We start from the raw sequence: 24,018 nt of genomic DNA, 5'->3' as shown, positions 1-24,018 counted from the left end.
GAAATCTTTGTAGCCTCCATAAAAACCAGCACAAGGGGGAAATAAGCCACAGAAGCACTCAATAAATATGAATCTAATGGACAAGTAAACAATTAACCATTCTTCAGTTCTAGATTCATGCACAACTTTCATTTCAGATCAAGACAGTGAATTAAATATATACATACATATACAATACATGAAAGACCTGGAATAACTCTCCACCAGAGGGGAGGACCTGGAGCAGCCCACCAAGAGCCAAGCTCACAGAGTGGAGACTTTTAATCTTAGAAGTCAAATCAGATTGTGTAAACCAGGCACCTTGAATCCAGTTGTGGACCCTGAGAAAATACCAATAGAGAACAGAGAACCCATGCACTCCAGTATGCCTCCTCAAATAAACTGACTCACTGTAACCCACCTCCCCTCTACCCACTCCCCAGGTTGGGCTCCAATGGAGGTAACGCAGTTAGGAGACACTGGTCACTGGATCAGGGTGGGGGATGTCAGGGTTCACTATCCATACCGAGACAGGGGCTTCGCTGCTTCCAGTGGATGTCAGGGTGCTGTTGGTGACGGATTTCTTGGGCAGCTGTGGGCTGGCATCTGGCTTGGTCTCAATGCTGCTTTTGGAAGAGCTGTCATTCACTTCGTTTTCTTCTACAGGGATCTCCTCGCAGTAGCTAGAGAAGGCACCAGCAAGCAGGTGTTTGATTTGTATATGATCCTCCTCTAACTAAAAATCTGCTCCCTTCATTGCTTTTCTGAAACCTCCTTCCCATCTCACTGCATCTTTCCTACATCCCATATAAAATTTCTGGCTCCAAGCTCAAGTTTTCGAGGCATCCTCCTTAGATATCCCTACCTAACCGTTATTTACCTTTATATTTATTATTTACCTTAACCTATTTTTTGCCCATTGGATTCCATCTCATCCTGATCATTTGAATTAATAACTGGGTTCTAAGCAGATTTTATTTCCCACATGTTGACTAAGATAGGATTCTGGATATAAATATTCCCTTAGTGGTATTGCACAATACCACTGAATCATAACAAAAAAACTTCTCTGCATGGTACACTTAAAAGGAAAATCTCCTTGATATAAAGTGGGTGCCCTTCTAGGGACACTTAAGGGGTACCACAGCAGCCTTCCCCAAAAGGAGCAATCATCATTGGCATTAACAGCTGACTTGTTCTTTATATATCATCTGGCTGTATAACAACTCTAAGTAATCATCACGTGCATTTTAGAGATAATCAAATAGGTATCCACTGAGTTCATGTGATACCTCTATAAAGTGCTAGCATTTGTATCTAAGCCCAGGTCAATGCTCTTTCTTTTCTTTCTATTCCTCTAGACTCTCACATGACCACCTGCTTCCACCTACCTTCCCATTCTCACACACACTTTGTGTTAGTCAACTTGCAGGCCCCATCTTTCTTAACCTACCAACAGCATGTGATACAGTGATACCCTTCTTAACACCCTTCCCTTGGCTTCTATGATCCTAAACTCCAGTAGCATTACTCCTACCTCATTGGATATTCTTTCAAGATCTCTTGTTCTGCTTCTTCTTCTCATTATGTGTTCCCAAGCCCAGTCCTTGAACTTCCATTTTTGGTTTACTTGGTCACTTGGAGGTTTCATTCAATTTCATGGTTACAAACTAGTAACTCCTGAGTTTTTCGTTATAGCCCAGAGTGAATTCCACTCATTCCAAGTGACTACTTGACCTCTCTACCTGACTAACAGGCATCTCAGTTTCAACTTGCTTAAAAACCAACCTTTAGTCTTCCCTCCAAAACTGTCCTGCTTATAGTATTATTCATCTCAGTTTGGAAATAATTCCATTCTCCTAAATGATAAAACAAAAATACCTTAAAGCCATCTTTGGTTCCTTTCTGATCCATCCTTCAAAATATATTCAGAAACTAATTACTTGTTGCTATTTCTACTGTTACCTTCCTAGGCCAAACCACCACTATCTTTCATCCAAATTATTTAAATTTTTCAACAGTCTTTCAGTGGGTTTCCTTGCTTCTCTCTTTGTTTCCCTTCAGTGTATTTCTAACACAGAGGCCAGAGTGATCCTCTTAGAATGTTAACTCAGACCTTACCAATGATCTATTCCCAATCTTCAAATCTCACTTTGAGTAAAAGTCACCATCACACTGGCCCAAAGTCTATCATTTTCTGCCCCTTCAACTTTCCTGACTTCACCCCCAACTACTTTCCCCTTACTGGTTCTGCAGCGAAAGCCCTGCCCTGTGGTTCTTCCCCCACTTCCTTCACGGCCTGACTCAGATGTCACGCACTGAGGCCTTCACTGCCTTTGTATCGCCAGGTTCCCCGGGCAGCCACTCTCAGCTTCACTCACCCCATGGTGTTGAAATCGTCGTCAGGGGGCACGTAGTCCTCATCGTCACTGGTCAGGCCCAGCTCATTCCCATAGCACTGGTGTACAAAGTGCCAGAGCTCCTTGGGGCACAGGGGCTGCAGGGGAGAAGAGGCACAACTCAGGTCCTTCCTGTGCAGATCTACCTGTTCTGCTGAGGCACTGAGTCATACTAGCTCCCCTGAAGGTAGGATGTCCAACTACTAGCTGAACTAGAGGACAGCAGGCATCTCCATGACAGCCCCATCTGCTTAGGATCTCAGCCTAAGAATGTGGAGTCTAGCAAAGCCAGGAACATGGCCCTTCCTTGTCTGTTACTTCAACAGAAGTTTGCAGAATGGGATCAGCTGGCCCCTAAAGGATGGTAATTGCACCACCTGGGGCTTATATTGATAAGTTCCAACATTAGTTGGAATAAACCCAAGTTACTTTAAGCCAGGGTAATTCCAGAGCTTCTGAATTGGACTCAGAGCACCCAGAGGACACCTAAACTAGTCCCCCACCATGTTGCCATCTCCTTCTATATTAAATATGGCCATTGGGTCACTTCCAAGAATGAGGTTTCAACCTCAGAGGTGGTTTGTTCTATAGCTAGACAGTTCCTGTGGTTAGAAAGAGTTCTGCACTTTCATAGCTTAAGGGGCCTAAAAGGTCATCTCATCTAACCCTCTCTGGATTACTAGAATATTTTCTTCTTTATTCTAAAAAGCAATCAGTTTGCCTATGTGTCTATGCATTATGCCATGTCTTCTTCTTCTTAAAAGCACTATCCTAAGAAAAGCTGATTCTCCTGGGGTTCAGAGTTTCCATACAGAAAGAAAGGAAAGTCAAAGAACTTTCAAAGGTCAAGACTGTAAATGAATCTCATGTTGGAATAAAGGGAAGAGGGGTATGGACAATTATGTGAAAAAGAGGGCAAGTGTACTAAGAAGAACAGAAGCAATCAAAAATTCTTTTTAAAAAGTCCAACTTAAAGAATGTTTCTACCCATAGACTACATCAAGAATCTGAAAGTTGCCCCTCAATTTAATAGCTAAACTATAGAACCAACCTAGGTACCCTGAGGCTGAAGGAGATAGCTGAGTAGTACTTACCTTCTCAAGGAGTGCATTCTGCCAGAGCCGGAACATCATCATATATGTTCTATCCCGGGCCCCAAATGAAGTGAAAAAGTGCTAGATTGGAAGAGAAAATGACAAGAAATATCAGTTAAGATATACAACATAATGAATTGAGACATGGTCTTCCTTTCAAACTCAAGATACTGACTTCATCCTCAAACACTAGTGACTTTCAGTTATCCATGATCATGACACAGGCACTCTAATGACAGGTCAACTTGATGGGGACCTATGTACCTGGGACCTCTAAGTCACAATTATTACCAAGTCCTTCAGTATTTCAACTACACTTTCTTCACTGTTCTCTCTGGTTTAAAATTGTATCTCCATAAAAAAATGTCCTGCCTGGCACAGTGGCACATGCATGGTATCCCAATGACTTGGGAGGCTGAGGCAGAAGGATCGCAAGTTCGAAGACAGTCTCAGCAATTTAAAAAGACCCTCATCAATTCAGCAAGACCCTGTCTCAAAATAAAAAATAAAAATGGCTGAGAATGTAGCTCATTGATAAAACACCTCTAGGTTCAATCCCCATTACCCAATAGTCCTTCACCCACCTACTGGAACTAGGTAAGAAGTGAGCTGGAAACTAGCTTAAATGGAAGGATAAGACAAACCCACTGACTCACCAACACTTCTAATTCATTCAACGACTATTTGAATATTCGTGTGAGCTAGGCACTATTCTATATGTTTAGGGTACAAAAGGCACAAAACAAAAAAACCTGCTCCTAAAAGTGCTAACCCATTAGTGGGGATCTTTCACAATAAGCTGAAAGCAAGCAGTGGAAAACTAAAATTTTACTGTGCACCTACCAAGTGCTTGACAAATGCTATTTCATACAAGCTACACAAAAAGCCCTGGACATTAAAAAAAAAAAAACCACTAACAATTAATGTCAAGCTCACAAAAATGATTGTGCCAGGAAGAGAATTTTGAACCAAAGGCCAGCTGACTCCAGATATTCATGGTTCTTGTCACTGAACTGAGTCATGGGAATTATAGACCTTGTTTTCCACAGAAACCTCGTCCACCCTTAGTCTTGAACCTCTTGGCCATCAGGTTCTGGTTAAAGGTGAAAGATCACAGATATTCCTGTCCTAATTTTATCTACCACATTTCCCCAATACTGATAAGGACAATTCATTTCCTATTAGCCTTCTCATCCTCTTGAGATCTAATCAGTTATGTCGATAAGCAATGATGACTACTTACAGTCTGTGTGGTGACTTAAAATTTAATGTTCTCAAATATACGATGCTATTTCAATGCTCTGTTTAGATGCTGGGTCAATTTCACACATGAGGAAACAGCTCAGAGAAGTTATCTAATGCCTACAGTCATTCGGGTCTTCTGGCTCCACATCCAGTGTTGTGCCAGGTCCCTCTCCCCATATGCAGCCTCCAGTCACCCTGTCCATGCCAGAATTTGCACCAGGAGCTTGCTTCTCCCTCACTGCCTCTTGCCCTAATCCTCTAAGCCTCTGGATTAATGCAATTTAAGGGCAGAAATACAGAAGTAGGGAAAGTGGGGTATGAAGGGCGTGGGGTGGGCGGGTAGAAAGGCGAGAATTTGGCTCCACTTACCTTTTCTGAATCAGTGCAAACTTGGATAGCATTGGGGATGAGGCGAGCTGTTTTTTCTTTTGTCATGGAGCAGATATCTTTCAAACGGACTGTCAGCTGGCATCCCCGCAGGGACAGAGAATGAATAACAAGAAAGAGGAGGTATCAGAGAGTCAGGTAATGAGTGATCATGTGGCAGCAATGCAGACAGAGGAAATCAGATCATGGCTCATGTTATTCTAAGTCTGGAAGGGACCACTTTTGAGATCATCTGGTTTACCCACTTCTGTCACAGTGGCCACATAGCGAAGTAGGGACTGAGCCTTGTCTACAGTCATGGATATCTTGATTCTTGGTCTAGGAAGATTTTTTTTTTTTTCATTTGTAATAGTCTGCTAAATATGCAGCAATACCACAATTGTTTTGCCACTTAAACACTGAATGTTGATGCTGGATAGGACAACAAAAATCATCTACTTAATCTTTCTCTATTTTATAAGAATGAGGGAATAGAGGCAAAGAAAGGACTGGTCCATCATCAAACAGTTAATTAGCTGCAGAATCCAGAAAACATGCAGGCCAGGTCTTCTGAGCCCAAGGTCAATGCCCTGTCTAATTTACTATGCCTCCCTCTGCAGAAACTCACACTAAATAACTGCATTTGCCCAAAGTGAATGAGCATTCACTTGTACCCTCTTCCACATCCAAGAGGTGGGAGGGAAATACATGGCAGCGGAGATCTCATAACTGGGGATCCTTCAAGCCTCAGTCATGTGTTTTTGTAAACTGTGCAAAGGTTTGGAGAGAACACAAAGAAAGGAAGGAAGTGAGGGCAAATTGCTCAGCACTGGTCAAGAGACAGCCCAAGGGAGCAAGTCCCAGTTCTCTTCTTCTCTTTCTTCTTTCCCAGTTGGGGGGATCAAACCCAGGACCGCCTTGAACATGCTAGGTAAGTGCTCTACCATTGGTCTACACCCCCCAGTCTGAGTCCTAGGTCTTTACCAGAGTTTCCCAGCGGAAGATGTTGCTGTAGAAGCAGATCCAATTTTCCGAGAGGTAGAGTCGGCCCTGAAGAAGAATGTCTCTTTGGAGTGCACATGAGTAATCTGTGGTAGGAAGCAGGACAGGGAAGTTCAGAGGCAGGAAGCATTTTTAGCAAACTGATGTGTAGTAGGCATGTCATCGCTCCTACCAACACTATGGGAGCCTAATCGCCTACTGCTGACTCGGTGTATGAGACACTGGAACTAGCAGCCAAGGAAGACCCTGCATCTCATGATCAGGAACATGGCGGTGGTAAAATATGCTACCACCTAGAGGCAGAAGGAACGTGAGAGCAGACAGGGCCACAAAAGCTAGGGGTAAGGAGGTCAATAAAATTCAACCAATTTCTTTTCCAACACCTATGACCATGCCAACCCCTTCCACTGCTTGGCCATTGGCAGAGGTAAGCATTCCAGGTACTCCCTCCAGGGTGGACTCTTGCCATAAGCTCTGTGCTCAGCTCAGAGACTTGAAAGCCAGGGCCAGTGTGCTGACATCGACATTTTCTCTCCCAGTTCCCAGATATAAAAGCTCACTTGGGTAGGCTCTCAGCCTCTAGCCAGAAGCAGTCTGAGTGCTACCCCTCGGACTCCCAGACTTCCTCCTGCCGCCTCCCAGGGCTCCCAGCTCACCAACAATGAGGCGCTCCGTGTCTGGAAGTTGCTTGAAGAGCTTTCTGAAGTCTTCATTTCTCTGCTTGTAAGTGGGGCTTAACACCTGCATAACAATGGCCATGGTTAGCAAAAAGTACCCAGGTCCTGTGGGTTAGGGAAGTAGATGTAGAGGGGGACTCGCTTCTGTTAAAAAGGCAAAGATGAGGTTTTGTTACCCTAGAGGCCCTAGAAGACCAGCTTAGGAAAGGGGGCTTGGCATGGAACAATAGTGCAGAGAAACTAATCCTGCAAAACTGTGTGTGTCCAGCATCCATCAAACATCAAAATATAAAGCCAGGACCCACGTGGTCCCAAGAAGACAAAGGAAGGAGGAACATCTGCAGGGTGCTTCCTGAAGCCCACCATGCCAGCTGTTTGTGCTCTGCTTTCTGCCAGCTGGTAGAACCACCTTGTCAGTGAAACAGGGGCCTGAGGAGACAAATCAATACCCAGCAGGACTCGGGACAGGATGGGGCCAAGCACACCTCTCAGAAGTTGTTGTTATAACTAACAGTAAGCATGTGACTGTGTGTGAAAGACATGACTTCAAAAAATAAAATAAAATAAAACCAGTGTTAAAAAAAAGCATTTAAAAAAAAAAAGAGAATTTAAAAGCACATCCAGCTCATAAGGCACCCAATTCCCTCCCAACCTTTACAAGATGATACACCAACACCTGCAGTACCAATGAAGAAACTAAGAGAAGCCCCCTGCCCCCATTCACCTAACTACTGGCTCCATGACAAGACTCAAAAATGGGGCTCTGTTATCCCATAAGCCCTAAGGCCAGGTGAGGAGCAGAGACCTGGTAGGGAAAACAAGTGCAGAGAATCTGATCCTGCAACATACTATGCACCTCTCTCCCTGCGCTGTGCCCTACCACCACCTGGGCCACCAGATGTCCCCTGTGCCCACCTCACTTTCCCAGGAGCCTTGATGCAGGCTCAGACTCATAGACTGCCAAAGGAAGTCCTCCTTGGAGATGCCATGAGACAGGAACCCTTAACAATCTTAAAACTAACAAATAAATAAATATAACCCCCCCCAAATGGTAAGTGCCCAAAGACAAAGGACAGTCAAGGACAAAACATAAAACAAAGTGCACAGAGGGACAGCTGCACTCCATCCAGCAATGCACTGACCTATTTATGCAGAGAAAAGACGGCTGACCCTCAGCCAGGAGCACGTGCCTGAGGATGGACTGCCCTGCAAGTGGTGACACATGGGTCTTGGCCTTTTACACTTTTTCACCCACTTCCCTGGGAATCTGCTGCATACAGTTGTGGTAGTGAGGGAACAACCTTTCAACTGCTCATTTTTTGGTACTTTCTATAGAGCTAAATGGATCATGAGGGAACCGAAGCTGGGGTCTGATCATATCTGTATCCGGCACTGCCTACCTCAGCTGGGTCAAATGGTCTTAGGACTAAAGAAAGAGGAGCATTTCAGGAAGTTGGGGGGGAAGAAAATGCATGACTTTAGTTTGGAGAGGTTTTTCTGAGAGAGGGAGAGGGAGAAAAGAGAGAGAGGGGGGAAGGGAAGAAAGTACAGAAGAGGACAAAGTGCTTCAAACTAGTTTGTCTAGAATTAAATTTTCAGCCTTTCTTCTTGGCTTATTTACAGAATGAGCTCTACTTGCAATAGTCAGTGCCCTGCTAACTTCCCCTCAAACAATGGCATGCTGTCACAGAATCCCATCTTTCAAAACCTCCTGCCATGTGTTTGAACTAGGTAGCAGGACAATTGCAGGCTGATATCAGGAAGCATGCCCATCCTATGACTTCTATGCAAGAAAAGACTTCAGACACAACAGTCCTCTGGTCTTTGTGTTAGTTCCAAGCTGGCACTGAGTCGTCTGGAAACCCTTGATTACCTGATCACCAGTATGCTCCTCATCTGTTTAACTAGCTTTCTAGAACTGCAGTTAGGCTGGTGTGGAATGAGTTCTTACCACAAATCAAGCACAGGCTCAGCCCATCACATGCATCACAAGGTGGCTTTTATTATCCTACCTCATACTGAACAAAAGTGAGGCACAAAGAGGCCAGGTGATGTGCCCAAGAGGCATGGTCACAGAGCAGGAGTGAAACACCAGCCCTGTCCTTGTGCCAAGAAACAAGAGCCATCCCACAAGAGCCCAATCTCTCCAGATGAGACGTTCACCTGCTCTGTGGCCCACCAGCCTTCCCGGCCCCTGGAATTTATAAAGTGTCAGGATCTTCCCGAGGAGTAGCCTATCAGTGGTGCCAAAACCCACCGGGATGAGACATCCTGATGATGAACCTGAAGCCTGGAAGTTCTCCTGTTTCTAGGTTTTCTTCCATTTTTGCCCTCTCCCCCTTGTTTCTCTTATGCCCAGTGAGAGCCCAGACATCTACAGAGATGGCGCTGTGGGAGTCTGGCCACAGTCTCCCAAACACAGGTAGTACAAGAGTTCTACTCCTCTCTTCTTGAAACAAAGCTGTAAAGGTGGAGAGAGGGGCAAGCGAGCCTTCTAAAGATCTACTCCATATTTGCACACAGATGTCCTTACTCTACCATGCTATCAATCAACATGGGTGGTCAACTCTCCCTACTGCAGTCCAAAGTGCTGAGACCCATGAGGCAGGCATGGTTGGCCTGCAAAGACACGCCATCTCGAAGCGAGGGGACCCTGGCCCTCTACCTCCCACCCCATGCACTCCTAAAGCATTCTGCTCCAAAGGTGAGGCATGGCTCACCTATTCAAATGGCTGAAGAATTTTGGTTCAAGTGTTGTCAAACCTGGGGCCATTGGGAGGCAAAGCCAAGAAGAGGGGGCATGCGAGGGTGCAAAAAAATGGTCACAGAGAGAAATCAGGTCACACACTCACGGCTGGGATTTCCTCAGATCCATGCAAGCAACAGTGTCCAGCACCAGCAGGTCCATCGAGAAATTTCCTCAAGGACCACCACAATGACTGGCTTTCCTGCTCCAACAGGAGGCTCCAGAGAACCCCAGATTCCATCAAAGAGTCCATTGCAAGCTGCTCCACAGCTTCCCCTCCCAGTGGAGTCCAGCTCCTTGAGCTCGGACTCCTGACTTTCCCCACAGGATGAAAACAACTGGCCTCGCTTGGACTGAACTGCAGAGGAGTGACCTCTGGCTTCTGGACAGAGGGTCTATGTGACCCTAGCCAATGTCCTTTCCTCTCCCAGAGCTGTGTTCCCAGTACAAAGCCTCACAAGTGAAAGGACATGATCAGCATGGTTCTTGGCACAGGCTGGCCGGCCGGTCTCCCACAGCTGGGTTGTGCTTTATTCTTGTTGGCAGGTCTTCAGGCTCAGGTAGCCCAGAGCGGGTGTAGTCAAGCACCTCCTCCTGGTCAGTGCAGACAGTCACCCCAAGAGTCCATCTGAAGCCGGAAGATGCAGACACATCAGGCAGATAGTGCTGGCTGAGGGTTCTCAAGAGCAGGCCCTGGGTGGACAGGCAACTTCACAGGAATTGAATGCCTCACAGCCAGGTCCAGAGGTCCAGCTATTCACACACAGCCAAGTGACTCATAGTTGGTGGGAAGCTCCAAAAAGACACTTGAAGGCCCAGCTCCCCGGTCCTGATCTGTCCCCAGAGTGGCACGTTAATCAACGTGCAATCTACCCAGGGCAGGCTGGGGCCACTATGACTCACATCCCTCACCCAGGCAGAGTGGCCACCAGTCAGCAGCAGCCTGTTCTCATTCCCCACCCCTGCAACACACCCCTTTTCCCTTTAGACCCCGCTCCTTTCAGTTGCCAGCAAACAACTTCTTTGTTAAGAGTCACCGTGGCAGGAGGGAGGGAGGCACGGTGGTGGGCGGGCAGGGCTGGAGCCCTGCACATGCTTCAAGTTACAGGATCTGGGTGATGGTCCTGGCCAACGTCCTGCAGTAACCCCTGGCCTAGCCTGGCCTCCCCAGCAGATGTTTCCTGCAATGGAAAGTTGCTGGTCAGGGCTCCAAGTGGGGGAGAGGTAGGGGAGGTGCTAAGGGCACTGCTCTTAAGATGAAATCTGAAATTTGAGACTCAGACAGCCAGGGACTTCTTGGAGACACACTCTCCCTTTGCTGGACCATCGATGTATCAACTGCCCTGTAGCTGCAGCTGGCAACTTGGGATTTAATAATTCACCTAGTTAATCTCACACATGTTGACGGGCAGATAGCCTAGGGAAGTTGAGGTCAACAGCTTTGGGGTCTGGTTGAGGCATCTCGTTCCTTTCCAAGGACCCTGCCTCACCTTCAAGACTAGCAGGAGTGGGGATCAAAGCCAAGTGAATTCCCAGACAGCTGCTCAGACCTTGAAGGCAAAGGAGCAATGCGAAGTGCAGAGAATTTGGCCCCTGGTCAGAAGGAGGCAGCCAAAGAGAGAGAAGAATGGGAGTTAGGCCAATGGGGGCAAGAAAGCTTCCAGACAGGGGCACTCAAGACAGGGCTGAGGGCTGGGATTGAGGTGCAGTGGTGGAGTGCTTGCCTAGTATGTGTGAGGCACTGGGTTCAAGTCTCAGCACCACATATACATAAATGAATAAAATAAAGGCCTGTCAACATCTGAAAAAAATAAATAAAAATTCAAAAAAAAAAAAAAGACAGGGCTGAGACAGCAGAGGGACTGTGGAGATGTGGACTAAACTGGGGCCCTCGCCCTCCACAACAAGGCCACCTTACCAGGAAGGTCTTGGGCCCCTACCTGCGGAAGGACAGAGTGCCTTCATCTTAGGAGCCTTAGTGTTTTCGTATTACAGTACCACTGGAACATCAGCAATATTTAAAAATCACCCAGTGAACATATTAAAGAAAACAGACTCCTGAGTACTAGACCCAAAGACACAAATCAAGAGGAGCCTGGATTGACCCAGGTAAACAGGGCTAGAGAAAGTAAAATAAGAAGAGTCTAAATCCTTCTCCAAGCCATCTCCTAACAATCCCCTCTGCCTCCCTCTCAACAGACACCCACTGTAAGCTGCCACAGCTCCCATTCATGGTGCCATGTCACCTACTCCATTGGACTTCCATCCTCCGCAGGAAGGATCCATGTTTCAAATAGCTTCATGGCTTCCACAGAAGTCAGCACGATATGTTTCAGTAGCAGGTGCTCAAAATTTATTTACCAAATGAATGCTTTCCTTATGCCCCTCGCTAACTGTTCCTGTCAACACTGCATCTTGGGTGTACACATCTTTACACATGTGGGGATCCCTGATTTACACACTCGGATTCTCAGAGCTAGTCCCTGCTCACATTCTCTCCAGCAAGCTTCTCTCTGTCTTGCTTGTCAGCTCCACCCTCAGCACTGTGAGAGGCCAATACAACAATTCCATTTTCCTCTCCTCAGGGCCATACCACACCCCAAGATAGAGGTGGTAGATAGTTCTAAAAGTCTCTCCGGATCCTTGAAATAATTCCTTGGAAACATTTGATTACAGGCCATTGATACAAGCCAAATGAGATGATGACTGTTTGGGTGAGATAGGAAAAGTACACACCCAAAGAGATAACACCCTGGGAGATGAGTCTCAGTCTGCTTCCGTCTTGGTTTCCTCTACCACTCGCCAAGGGCTGGGCAGGGCAGGACAGGAGCCTGGGCACCGGGAATTACCTTGGGCTAAACATTAACTCTATGGCAAACACCGGGTACTGGGACCAAATGGTACCCACTTCCTGGGTTCAGCAGGAAGGAGGAGGGGAGAGCCAAGGAGAAAAACAAACATTTTGGTAGAGCACTGATCTCGCCTAGAAAGAAACTAGTTAAGATTCACAAAGGAAATCCTGGTGCTCCAACCTAATCTGGTAAGCAGAAGCCAGATGTGGGACACAATGGACAGGGCATGGTGACCGAGCATCAGGGCATGGGTCCGAGGCAGAAAGGTGGGGAAAGAGGTGGGCTGGTGAAGGGGTCTCACCTGCAGAGGTGAGACTACTCTGGAAAGAGTTAAGGAAAGACTTAAGTGGGCCGTCAGGGAGCAGAGGTCAGGAAGACTCTTCAAGTTAACTGTAAATGCTGGGCACAGTGACACATGCCTAGAATTCCAGCGACTTGGGCAGCTGAGGCAGGAGGACCCTTTCAGCTCTCCCACTTTCTCCACTGCCTCTACCCCCAACACCTGAATACCATTCTGACAAGGCTTTGTTCTTTTGCTCTTAAACGGTGCTCAACATTCCACAGGATTGCCACTGACCCTCCCTCAGCATCCCTAACGGGGGAGCATCAGGCAACTAGGACACTAGGTTTCTGCCTAGCATGAGGCACCTGCCCTGGGTTGCCATGGAAATGGCAGACACCTCATCAGTGAGATGAGGCACAGCCAAGAGACCTCTGTGACCCTGTCTCACCTGAGACTCATGCCCACTAGGATGGGGGACCGCACCCTTTCCACTCCTCTGGCCCTGACTTGGTCATTCTCAACTCTCCCCATGCGTCTTTGCTGAAAACAAAGCCCTATCTCTGCTTATCTCTCTCTTATTTCTACTGGGGCCATGCCTCACCCCCTGAGCTAGGCACTCTGCTGAATAAAACTGGCTTCAGGGCAGTGATACAAGGCAGGCTCTTCAAACCCCACCTTAAACTGATGCTGTCTCTCCATAGCCTTTCCATGTATCCCAGGGTCCAGCCACGTCCGTTTGTGTAACCCACTCTTTGTTTGTTTATTTATTGGTACTGGGGATTGAACACAGGGGCACTTGACCACTGAGCCACATCCCCAGCCCGAGTTGCTTAGTTCCTCACTTTTTGCTGAGGTTGGCTTCAAACTTTTGATCCTCCTGCCTCAGCCTCCCGAGCCGCCGGGATTACAGGCGTGCACCACTGCACCTGGCTAACCCACTCTTTAGATCAAGGTGGTTTGTCCTAGTGATGACGGCTCCTCCCTGGCTAAAACATAGAAGCAAAAGGCTCTGCAGGCAAGTGGCAGGTGAAGGTGGGGGTGGCCGTGTGGGTGGGCTTCCTCTCACATCAGACTCTGGCCACTCGAATGGCCCTTGGATGCCCACTCAATGGGCAGCACCCTGTAGAGTCCTGATTGTCACTGTTCTCTCTCTCACTGACCAAGTATATCTAACTGTCCCCAAGGCTGGAGATGACAAAGCCTGAAGGATGTCTAGTGCCATGATGGAGTCTGAGGCATCAGAACAGCTGGAGAGCTGACATTAGTATCAGGAGAGAGATCAGAAGGAGCCCTGCTGGGCAAACTAAGAAGGGGAGATGGGGTCCTCCCTGAAGGTCAGAGTCCAATCAGCCCAGGCAATGCAGGGGACAGAGGACAGAGAGATGAAGGAAAAACAGAAACCAGATCAAAGCAACAGAGGCAGGGTAGGCCCTCCTGAAGAATGCAGGGGTGCTTTTGGGGGGTAGTGCTGGGGAGCAGTGGCTGATCAACTGAAGTTTCCCCCACGACACAACTGAACACAAGAGCATATCCATGCACCGCGCACTGAAGGAGAGGGTGCCCAGCTACCCCAGGCACAAGTGTGGGTGTGGCAGGTGCCAATGCTCTCCATGCATTGATTCAGGTGGCTCTGGGGAACAACGGGGTCAGGGCTTCCTGCCCCAGGCTAAAAACAACCAGACTTGGACCAGTGTCTGGCACTACTGGAGTAGACACAGGAGGGTTGGCTTCTAGGGAGGAGAAGAGGCAGCATCTTGTCTCCTCCAGAGAAACCCATCCGTGGGAAACTCCAAGCTGGGGAATTAGTCTCAGCCCCAGGAAGAGAGCAGGGCTCTTACTTGGGGGCAGGGTGTATTGTCCCAAGAAGGCCCATTTCCAGTGCTGCCCTCTACTGGCTTCTCCAGTATGGCAGTTACTGATTGCCCTCCAGAAGAGCTACCCCTGGTGAAGAAAACATATGGAGGAATATGGAAAGAAAATGAAATAAGAGACTATCAACTGTGCAAACCCCAGGCAGGTCTCCTGACATCTATAGTTCAGGCAACTGGAGGCCACTTGCCACCTCTCATCTTCTGCCTCTTCCTCCCAATGTCTACCTGCTCTTTCCTCCATGCTCATTCCTTTCTGCTACCTACACCAGTAGAATCCTGAGTCAGGACCAGGAAGAGAGAAGCATGTGGGCTGTGGAGGGCAGACACAAGGAGCCACAGAGCAAACAGAGAAAGCATTGTCCAGGTTGGTTATCCTGAAGGAGGACTAGAAGAGTCAGTGAGGTTCCACTGCTGCAGAAAGTCTCTGGTTGCAAGTAGAGTCAGCCAGGTACTAGGGCTCCAGCCCCTGTCATGGGAACCCCTGAATTCCAGGCCTCCAGAGGGCAGTTGGCCCAACCCATCCTCCAGCCAAGAGATAGCATCTCCTAGCCTGTCACCAAACTGAGTGCTCAGATGCGAAGTCTTCATGTGGGGCTGAGGGAAACGGGCTTAGAGGTAAAAGGGGCGGCAGAGAGAAAGCAAATCCTATTAGAATCAGGGAGAAAAAGCAAGCCAGACAGGAGGATGGAAAACTAGAGCAGGAGAAGGAAAAGATGGAGGAGGAAAAGAAAGGAGTGAGGGGGTCAGAGAGCAAGGGGTACAAAAAACACAGGAAAGGGAAGAGCAAGACAAAACAAGGGGCGGAGTTAAAAAGCACGAAAAAAGAAAAATGGAAAGATAAGAAGGATGATATTAGCAATAAGAAAAAGGACTTGAATGCTCAAATTTGGTTGTTTTAATTGTCTGATAAGCCTGCAAGCATGTATTTTCTGTTCCTCTTTGGGGGCTCTAAATCGTGCAGTGCTGCTCAAAAAGGAATCCTTGGGTAAGGATGTCCTGACCACAGGGACGGTTCCCAGGAAGCACAGTTGTCTCCCCTCCCCTCCCTGAAACAGGGTGCTTCTTGACCCTCCAGCATAGGAGCTCTGAGCAGTTTGGAAGAAACCAGAGGCCAGGTGACCCGCCTCATGGGTCAAGGTGGAAGGAGTAAGCATGAGTGATGGGTCTTCTCTCTCACCCCAGGCCATCTCAAGCTTCTACTCTCTCCTATCGGCACAGCCCCCTTGGGATGCTGGGTGGGGCTAAGATCTGCAGATGACTCAATAATACCCGGGAAAGGCAGACCACCGAGCAGCTGAAGGTGGGAAGCCACAGGATGAGATGGCATGTGCCTGACTTTGAGGAACTGTGGCCATGTATGAAAACATGCAGCCCACGCGTGTGATTTGGACCCACAGACCCATATTAAACCCAAGCCTCTCCCCAGAGCCCCCTCTCTCTACCCTGCATCTGTCATTCACAGCCCCCTTCCATGACAGCTTCCCCATATCCATGCCTCTTGCTGGTGCAGAACCAGGTGTAAGGAGTGGGCAAAGATGGCATTCTCGTGATCAGAGTCTAGTGTGAAGGCCAGCAGGCTGAGAGAAAGGAAGGTGAGGTCTGAAGACAGGCCATTGTGCAACACACCAGTTCCTCCACTGTGTGGTCCCAGAAGGGTCAGCTGAGAGACTTTGGTCAAATGCTCCTTAGGGGAAGAGTTCAAAGTCCCAAAACTCTGTGTATATGCCAAGGGGATGTGGCTTTTGCAAGGACTGCTTACTCCACAAACACTTTGACCTAAGAAATGTTCCTAGTCACAGCTTTACCATAGACCCAAGGTCAGAGGAGTCTTCTAGAAGGAACAGGCTTTGCGGCAGAAGCCAAACTCCATTACATGGGACAGCCTCTCCGTTCCTGAGAGAAAGTCCTACAGCTGCATCTCCCACAAGATGTCATAATTAAGGAATGAAAAGTTTGGCCTTAAGTTCACACGCCTGCCCCAGTCCTCTCAGACCACTCTCCCCTTTTAGGACTCAGAAGGGGCTTGTCAAGGAGTCTAGGTAAGATAGCGGGTAAGGCGGACCATCCCCTTCTGGTCTCCCAGAAAGAATAAAATCTTTCCTCACCAGGGCTGCCCTGTACCGGTACAGAGGAAAATTATTCTGTTTGGTCTGGGGAAGGAGGAAGCAAATTAGGTGGAAACCCCATGGGGAAGCCAAACAGCACTCCCCCCTCCCCCTCCCCTCCCCCACCCCTCCCCCTGCCCCTCCCCCCCTTTACCCTCCCCAACTCCACATAGATCCAACAAGAAGAGAGACAGCAATACTTACATTGTACCAGCTCTGGCTTTTCTGAAAAAACAATCAAAGAGAAAAAAGAAATTAGTCAGGGAAGAGATGCCAGAGTAGCCAGAATGTGTCTGGCTCCAGGGGGAAGGACACATAGACAGCAGAGGGTGGGCAGGGAGGACGAATCCAAATGCAGCTGAATGCTTCCCATGTTGCTGCTCGGGAGGGGTCCTCCTTTCTCAAGACAGCTCCAGAAAGGAGGCCCAGGGAGCAGTCCATGCTGGAAGCCCCACCAGGTTGGGGCAGTTGGGGAGGCAGGCAGTGGCAGCACCAGCTAGCGCTCAATTGGAAGGGAGTCGGAGCCCCATCACAAGCTTCTTCTGATGGGGGTGCAGGATGCTCTGTAGGCATCCAAGACCCAGTCCCCAAACGGGCCCTGACCAGAAGCAAAGTACAGATGGAGACCAATCCAGACTTCTGCTCCGAGTCAGCCACCTCTGGAGAAGGCAAGGCGGGACACTTCAGTGGCAGGGGAAGAAAAGGGACTGCCTGAAATCACCCTCAAACTATTCTCTCAGTTGGCTGATGAGTAAATTCCTTCTTTTATCCCCAAAACTGGCTGATCACATAAGTGATAATGGCAGAGAAATGCTTTTGAGTTCTTTATGGCAGGTGGGGGGTCGGGGGTTGAAATATGTCATTTCTAAAGGTCCTTTCCAATCCCATATTGTTATAATACAGTATCAGCAAAACCATATTCCACTCCAGCCCCAGAATTCAGAAGTTTTCCATTTTCAGTCCCCTGGAAGAATGGGATCTGGAAATCTCCCAAGGAAGTAAGAATGACTAGATTATGCCTAGTCTATCTCCCATCTCTACCAACAGAAGTCACTTATGTACATCCCACTGGGATGATAAACAGAAACTTCACCTCCAGGTCAAACCTCAACCAGACCCAGAAGAATGGATCCTGTGCACAATTAGCAGCCCTTATCCCTTCCCCCTGGTGTTAAGGGGCCCAACCTGACAGCAGAAGTGGGCAGTCACTGTCTCAGCATGTCTGCTGGCCATGGGTCTGCTGAAGTAGAAGGGACTATGGACCAGGGTGTTGGTGAGTAAGACCCACCTGACTGGATAGTCAAGTGACCTAGCTCCCTTCATTAGACTCCTCTATTCCATCAGAAGAACCCTAGAGAAACACTCTGAGGTGACATGAGTCTGCAGAGACTCTGGAGATAGGCCAGTGAGGGGGATTAGGGATGAATGTGCTGCCCCTGATTTCATCCTCATATCAATCTCACTGGTCAGTCAAGGGAGAATACGCCAAGGACAGCTCTCAATCCTGCTTTGCAAGGGGGTCTCTATGGTCATTCCCCCAAAACACCATCCCATGGTCTAATCTGGAAGTCACACATTCCTACCATAGTGTCATTCCCTCTGCCAATCCAGGGGCATTTGAAGGTAAAAGGCCAAATCCGAATACTCAAGAACAACCATTTCATCATGTAGGGGAGTGTGTAGCTACATGGGAATCCTGGACCTGAAAACTATCCAAAAATAATTTCAGTTAAGGTTCCTATGTCTGGAGGAGGGTGGATGGGACAAGCAGGCTGCATCTAACTTGATCTGTGCCTCAGGATGGATGTCTTACTTCCTGGGTCCTCACATACAAAGTCTGACCACAGAGCATAGGTCCATGCAGAAGTTCATTAGCATGCACTTCCCAATATGAGGAGGATACACTCTGGGAGTTGCTGCCTCAACTGTCCCACAGTTTCCTTGAACTTCACTAATTTCAAACCAAATCATAAGACATCTGTTTCATAGCTGAGAAAGGTTTCTATCACCTGCACCCTAGTGTCTCATCCCTTGTCCTGGCCTTTGTGTAAGACCCTAGGAGTAAAGAGAATAGGAACTTAGGCATGGGGTGGGAGATCTCAGATTCTTTGTGATTCCTCCACATGGTGCCTTCCTTCCTGTCCCATGTAGGAAAAAGGGACTTTCCTGTTCCATGCACCGCCATCGAGATACCTGTCCCTTTTGAATCTATACAGAACAAAGAGTTTCAGGGTCACAAAGAGCTTCAACCAGAAAACCTATGTCCCATCTCTAACTGGCTCTGTGATAACTTTGTGTCTAATGTTTGCTCTTTTGAAAAAGATGGTATTCTCAAGGACTCAAAAGAAATGTGGAATACTCCATCCAGAGCAAGGACTCCTGGCTCTGCCCCTAACTGAGACAAATGGGGACCTATGCCTCCAGCGAAATCCACACTAGACACAGAGACCGCCCACTGCAAGTAGGAATTTCTGAACTTGACCAACCTTTTGGAGGTGAATCACATCTTCAAGGTTGTGCTTTTCTAGGGTTAAGTCCTGAAGGAGCCACTGACAGGGAAACCAGGGAGGTTGCCAGCCTGGGATATTGAGAAGGGGAGATGGGCGGGACAGGGAGGCTGCCTCCCCTTGTAAGCTCATTGGAACACCTCTAACTGGAGGACAGGGCCAGAGGGCAAGAAGGGGCAGAACTAGGGAGGGGAAAGAGGGGTTCCTTTAGCTTATATATAAATTTGGCCAAAGGGGAAGAAGGAGTAGGAAAAAGAGAGCTGTCAGAGACAAGAACTGTCTTTCCTAGAAGGCAGCTAAAGAGCAAAGATTGGAAGGAACAGACCCAGGTCACCTCACAGTGATCTCCTGTCCCAAAGTCCAGAAACATCTTCCAGAGCCAAGGCTCAGGGGGTCTGGAGATAAGATTGGGGTGGGGGTGGGGTTGGTTGGGGCTGGGGTGGGAGAGGACTATGAGCTCTACCTTTAGTAGGACTTAAGGGGGGAAAAAAAAAAACTTCTTACTTTGATCAGGTAAAGTCTGTCATACTGAAAAGAAAACCACAAAAATTAGAAATATTTTCAAAAGGGAAAATGTGCACTAGCACCACAGCGTAGGGTGATGCTATGCACCCGAAGAGGTGTGCTGGAGGGCTCAAGCCAAGGATTAATTGGCCCCATCCACTTGGTACTACATGGGCAATGCAGGGCAGGGCAGGGCAATGCAGGGCAGGGCAGGGCAGGGCAGGGCAGGTTTCTTCCAGGAGCAGGTGGGAACAGGAATCGGGGCCTTGGCTCCCTCTAGTGGCCATAGGTTGTCACTACCAAGTGAGGGCTGGAGAGTGGAGCAAGAGCAGATTCCTCCGAGTGGGGTCAGCCTGAGTTCCCCAGCCTATGCTTCAGAAAGAAGCAAGCATCAGCCTCTATTGCATAAAGCTCAAGAGCGTGAGGTCTTAGGGATTGTCTAGTCCAACCCCCACATGAAGAAATGGAGGCCATAGAAGGAAAGAGATGGGGCATTAGTTCTCATTCTGGGGAGAAGAGGAGGCATTCCTAACTTAACTGGAAAACACAAGAAGTGGTCTCTTCTAGAAGATGGACAAGAGACAGAAACTGAGGTGGTTTAGCTATGATCATAGCACTAATAGCTCTGGCTCTGAGATCCCTTGCCATGGACATATTTGGTCAACCTGGGAGGTTGTTCCATGAATGATTGGCATATCCCCACTGCCCTAGCACACTCCGCACTGGGCCTCACCCCTGCAGAATTCCCTCACAATTTGTTCCAGGCTCTGTCTTGCATGCAACCTTCTCCCTGTATTGGTTCCCAACCCCTCTTTTGCAGTCTGTGTGTCTTGCATAAGCATGCCCCAGATGGACCACGGCTGCTCCTAACGAGCTGGTCCTATTTTAACTACATTTAAAGCATGGTGGGTTTGGAGTGAGGGTAATGACTGGTGGGAGAACAGGGTGGGGAACAGGTGTTCAAAGCCAGGGAACTCAATGAGTGTGTCTATCTGGAGAGAAAAACTCACTGGCTCAGTCACCTCCCTCCTCCTTCAGCTCCTTAGGAAGGGGGCCAAAGTTAGCTCTTGATTCCTTTGTAATGCCTCTCCAAACTCCCACTTTGATTCTACCTGCCCCCTGAAATATGTCCTGGCTACCCCAACTCAATTTCACCTGCCTCTGAATTCACATAATATCTTTAAGTACTTGATGCATTATTATTATTATTATTATTTGTACTAGGGATTTAACCCAGGGGCACTGTACTCCTGAACCTCATTAAGTTGCTGAGACTGGTTTTGAATTTGCGATCCTCCTGCCTCAGTCTCCCAAGTCACTAGGATCACAGGTATGCACCACCACACTTGCCTACTTGTGTGATTTTAAATCAGGTTTGGTTTGTATATAACCTGGGCAATAATGTTTACACCTCTCAGACTAAACTGTGGGCCTTGTGCCCCCCACCCCAAGAAAAAAGACTAACACTTTGAAGACTGAAATCAATCCTCATTACCTGGTACTTGCCTATTCAACCCATCACCCACCCAAAGCACTCTCTCTCTAAGTGGTGACCAATGACATCAATAAGACCAATGCCCATCAAGTACCATATCACCTTAGGACGAAAAAGCATATGAAGCAGAGAAGAAGAATAAACTGATACCCTCTCCCCAACGGGGCCTCGAGCACCTCCAGTGTCCCCATCAACCATGGCAGAGGTATGAGCGCTCTGGAGGTACAGAGGAGGGTCATATGAAACCCCATCTCCAGAAATCAGCCAGGTCTGCACCGACTGGCCACCTGAACCCAGAGAGCTCCTGTTGGCTTCCAACCCTGTCCACAGCCAGCTACAGTCACTGAAAATCCTCAGATCCACATTGTGCTTACAAGGATTAGCCTTGCAGACTCTGGTTCTTCCCACAGGAAAGAACTACTGCCATCCTCCTCCTCAAGGCACCTAAGGGACTTGAGGCTGTTGTAAGTCATCCTTGCTCAGCTTCCTCTTCTTCCAGCTGCAACCATTCCTCGGGGGCCGATACCCTGAGCCCCACTGCTTTATGCTTTATACCACCTTTTGCTTACCCTCCATTTGCTCAAGTTCCCCTCAGGCCTCAGAGATCTTGGGGTCTGGGAAAGACTCTGTCTCTGTCTCCCTGCCCTGCTCCCACTCTCCAGGGCCTACCTGGGTTGCTGTCGACATTCACCAAACTCCCGGTGCCGCTCTGCACCCTCTTTGATCAAGACTCAGGATCTTAACACCACAAGCCCAGGCCCTGGGTAGCAGGTGGAAGCAGTGAGGGACCTGGTCTGGGCAGTGGGTGGAAGCAGTGAGAGGTGCCCCTGCTGAGTAGCTCTCCAAGGATGGAGAAAAGGAACATGCCAGGCAGAGCTCCTACAGTTGCTGTTGCTGCACCAGGGAACGCTCTGACCTGAATTCCTGACCGCCATCAGCACCTCCTTCTTGCCATCCCAAATCACTACCACCCAGGAAGCCAAAATCACCCACCAAGGGGCCACAGGGATCTGCACTATGACACAATGGGGTCTCCCCCACCCAGGAATGAAACTCACTCTGCCAGACTCTGCTTCGAGAAGGCACCATATAAGGAGGGAATAAATTCCAACCAGAGGCAGTGTGTGGGGAGCAGGCAGACATGGGGAGCAGGGACGGGGTCTGTTCTCCGACCTCAGGTGCAACAGGAATGGGCCTCAGTTTCTTCAAAGCCAGCCTGCCAGGGGAAGAGTGGGGCCGGCCCTTCTGGGAAAGGGACCAAGCAGGACACATGGGCAGAATTGGCTGGGGCAGAGGGCGGGGATGCTGAGCACTACAGACAATTCAACACTAGAGGGGAGATAAAAAAGACAGAGACAAAAGATGGCTTACTTTTGAGAGGCGCTTGTGAGACTAAGACCATGCATGCAAAGAAGGTATTTGGGAAGTGGTGGGGAAGAAGAGGAAGAACAAGAAATCAAAAGACAAATTCAGGTGGGAAACCAGCGCCCGTGCCTCCCTGGGGTCCCAAGCCCCTTCCCAGGTCCTGGGAGTAAGTTGGTGAAGAGAAGCTTCCTGAAGGAGCACATGGGCAGCTATGCCTCCTGCTTCCCAGAGGACAGAGGGCAAAAGGAAACTCTCTGGGGAACTGGAACCAAACTGGGGCTTTTGTGCATATCCTTAGGGATAGGGGCCCTGGTGCTCAGGTGAACATGCCTGGAAGCTATGGGAAAACCCTGTGGTTGCCCTCTCGCCAGAGTACCAAGTGGGTTAGTACAATGATGAGGCAGGTGATAGCCAGAGAGGTTGAACAGCATTCTGGGAGTTTCCCTGAAGGTTCTCTCTGTGGCAACACAGTCGTCCTCGGATAATGCTTCCCTTCTACCCCAGTTCTGAGGACCAAATTTGAAGACAGCCAGAAATAGATGACCCCTCCTCCAGATCTCAAGGGACATGATTCTCCTCAGCTTCCAAAGAGAGATAAGGGTGGGTGGAGCCTTGACTTCTAATCCATGACCCCTCTAAAGGTGCTTAGCTGGGAAGACCTTTAAGTAGGGTCCTTCCTGTTCACCCTGCCCTGGCCTCATGGAAAGACAATCTCTGAAACACTGGGGCCCTCCCGCCATTCGAGAAAGGTGTTATCTGCCTCCCTGGCTCCCTGGTACCCGCCATCAGCTAACAAGGAGGCAGAGAGTCAGCGTGGCCCAGCTCACCTTGGAATTTTTGCCACCACTCCTGCCGGACTGTGAGGAGCAGCTGCGCTGCACACCCTGCTCCGGGGTGGATGGGGACTTGTCCGAGGAATGATCTGAGCCCTTCTCCACCATGGTGTCTCCGTCCTGGTTCTGTGGGGTTGGTGAGCGAGACCTCTTCCGGAGGATGGGGGAGCAGGCCGGCGTGCTGCGGTTGGAGTTACTGGCAGTGCTGCAGGGGCAGATGGAAAGAGGGATGGGGGGTGGAAAGGGGAAGAGGAGGAGAGGCAGGCAGTCAGTGATTGCAGGCCAAGGACGGTGCAAAGGAGCCAGCTCTGGGAGCCAGGGAGAGGGGCCACCCCCCATGGACTGACGTACTGTGACACCGCTGCTGGCCAGGAGAGGGCAGTGGTGCCAATGTGAAAAGGGACATGGGACTAGGAAGGGGCAAGGAAGGAAATTAGATATTTAGGAATCTGTCCATCCGTCCAACAGCTCATTAAGCCTCTACTTGTGCAAAAACACTGCCTAGAGAAAACAGAGCTTAGGACCTGAAAGACTCATTGGAGAACATCCAATACCGTTAGTTCGTTTTATACATGCTATTTTGTTTTGGCACTTTTATATATGAAAATAATAATAGTCCTATTTTTCAAATAACTCACATATAAACTTCACTGGGTTCCTAAAACATTCCACCAAGTATTAATGGCAAATGCCAT

General features: G+C 48.6%; 1 protein-coding gene across 20 annotated transcripts in view; it reads right to left on the bottom strand.

Moving 5' to 3' along the window:
• Gramd1b (GRAM domain containing 1B) overlaps nucleotides 1–24,018 on the bottom strand; it is a 237,336-nt gene that overhangs the window by 20,418 nt on the left and 192,900 nt on the right. For 15 of the 20 annotated variants that reach the window (XM_047515673.1, XM_047515686.1, XM_047515674.1 and 12 more), the window contains 9 exons: nucleotides 23,318–23,528; nucleotides 22,497–22,517; nucleotides 16,824–16,844; nucleotides 6,742–6,826; nucleotides 6,068–6,171; nucleotides 5,087–5,182; nucleotides 3,473–3,553; nucleotides 2,361–2,476; nucleotides 506–662 (listed from right to left, as the gene is read on the bottom strand). In XM_047515673.1, the coding sequence (XP_047371629.1) occupies nucleotides 506–662; nucleotides 2,361–2,476; nucleotides 3,473–3,553; nucleotides 5,087–5,182; nucleotides 6,068–6,171; nucleotides 6,742–6,826; nucleotides 16,824–16,844; nucleotides 22,497–22,517; nucleotides 23,318–23,528 (892 nt within the window). The remainder of the gene's footprint in view (nucleotides 1–505; nucleotides 663–2,360; nucleotides 2,477–3,472; nucleotides 3,554–5,086; nucleotides 5,183–6,067; nucleotides 6,172–6,741; nucleotides 6,827–16,823; nucleotides 16,845–22,496; nucleotides 22,518–23,317; nucleotides 23,529–24,018) is intronic. The other 5 variants (XM_047515679.1, XM_047515680.1, XM_047515683.1 and 2 more) reach the window with 1 other exon arrangement.

This window comes from Sciurus carolinensis, chromosome 11, assembly GCF_902686445.1.
Source record: "Sciurus carolinensis chromosome 11, mSciCar1.2, whole genome shotgun sequence".
Taxonomy (NCBI): Eukaryota; Metazoa; Chordata; class Mammalia; order Rodentia; family Sciuridae; genus Sciurus; species Sciurus carolinensis.
The sequence above is the reverse complement of the archived record's forward strand: the minus strand, read 5'-3'. Positions and strand labels throughout refer to the sequence as shown.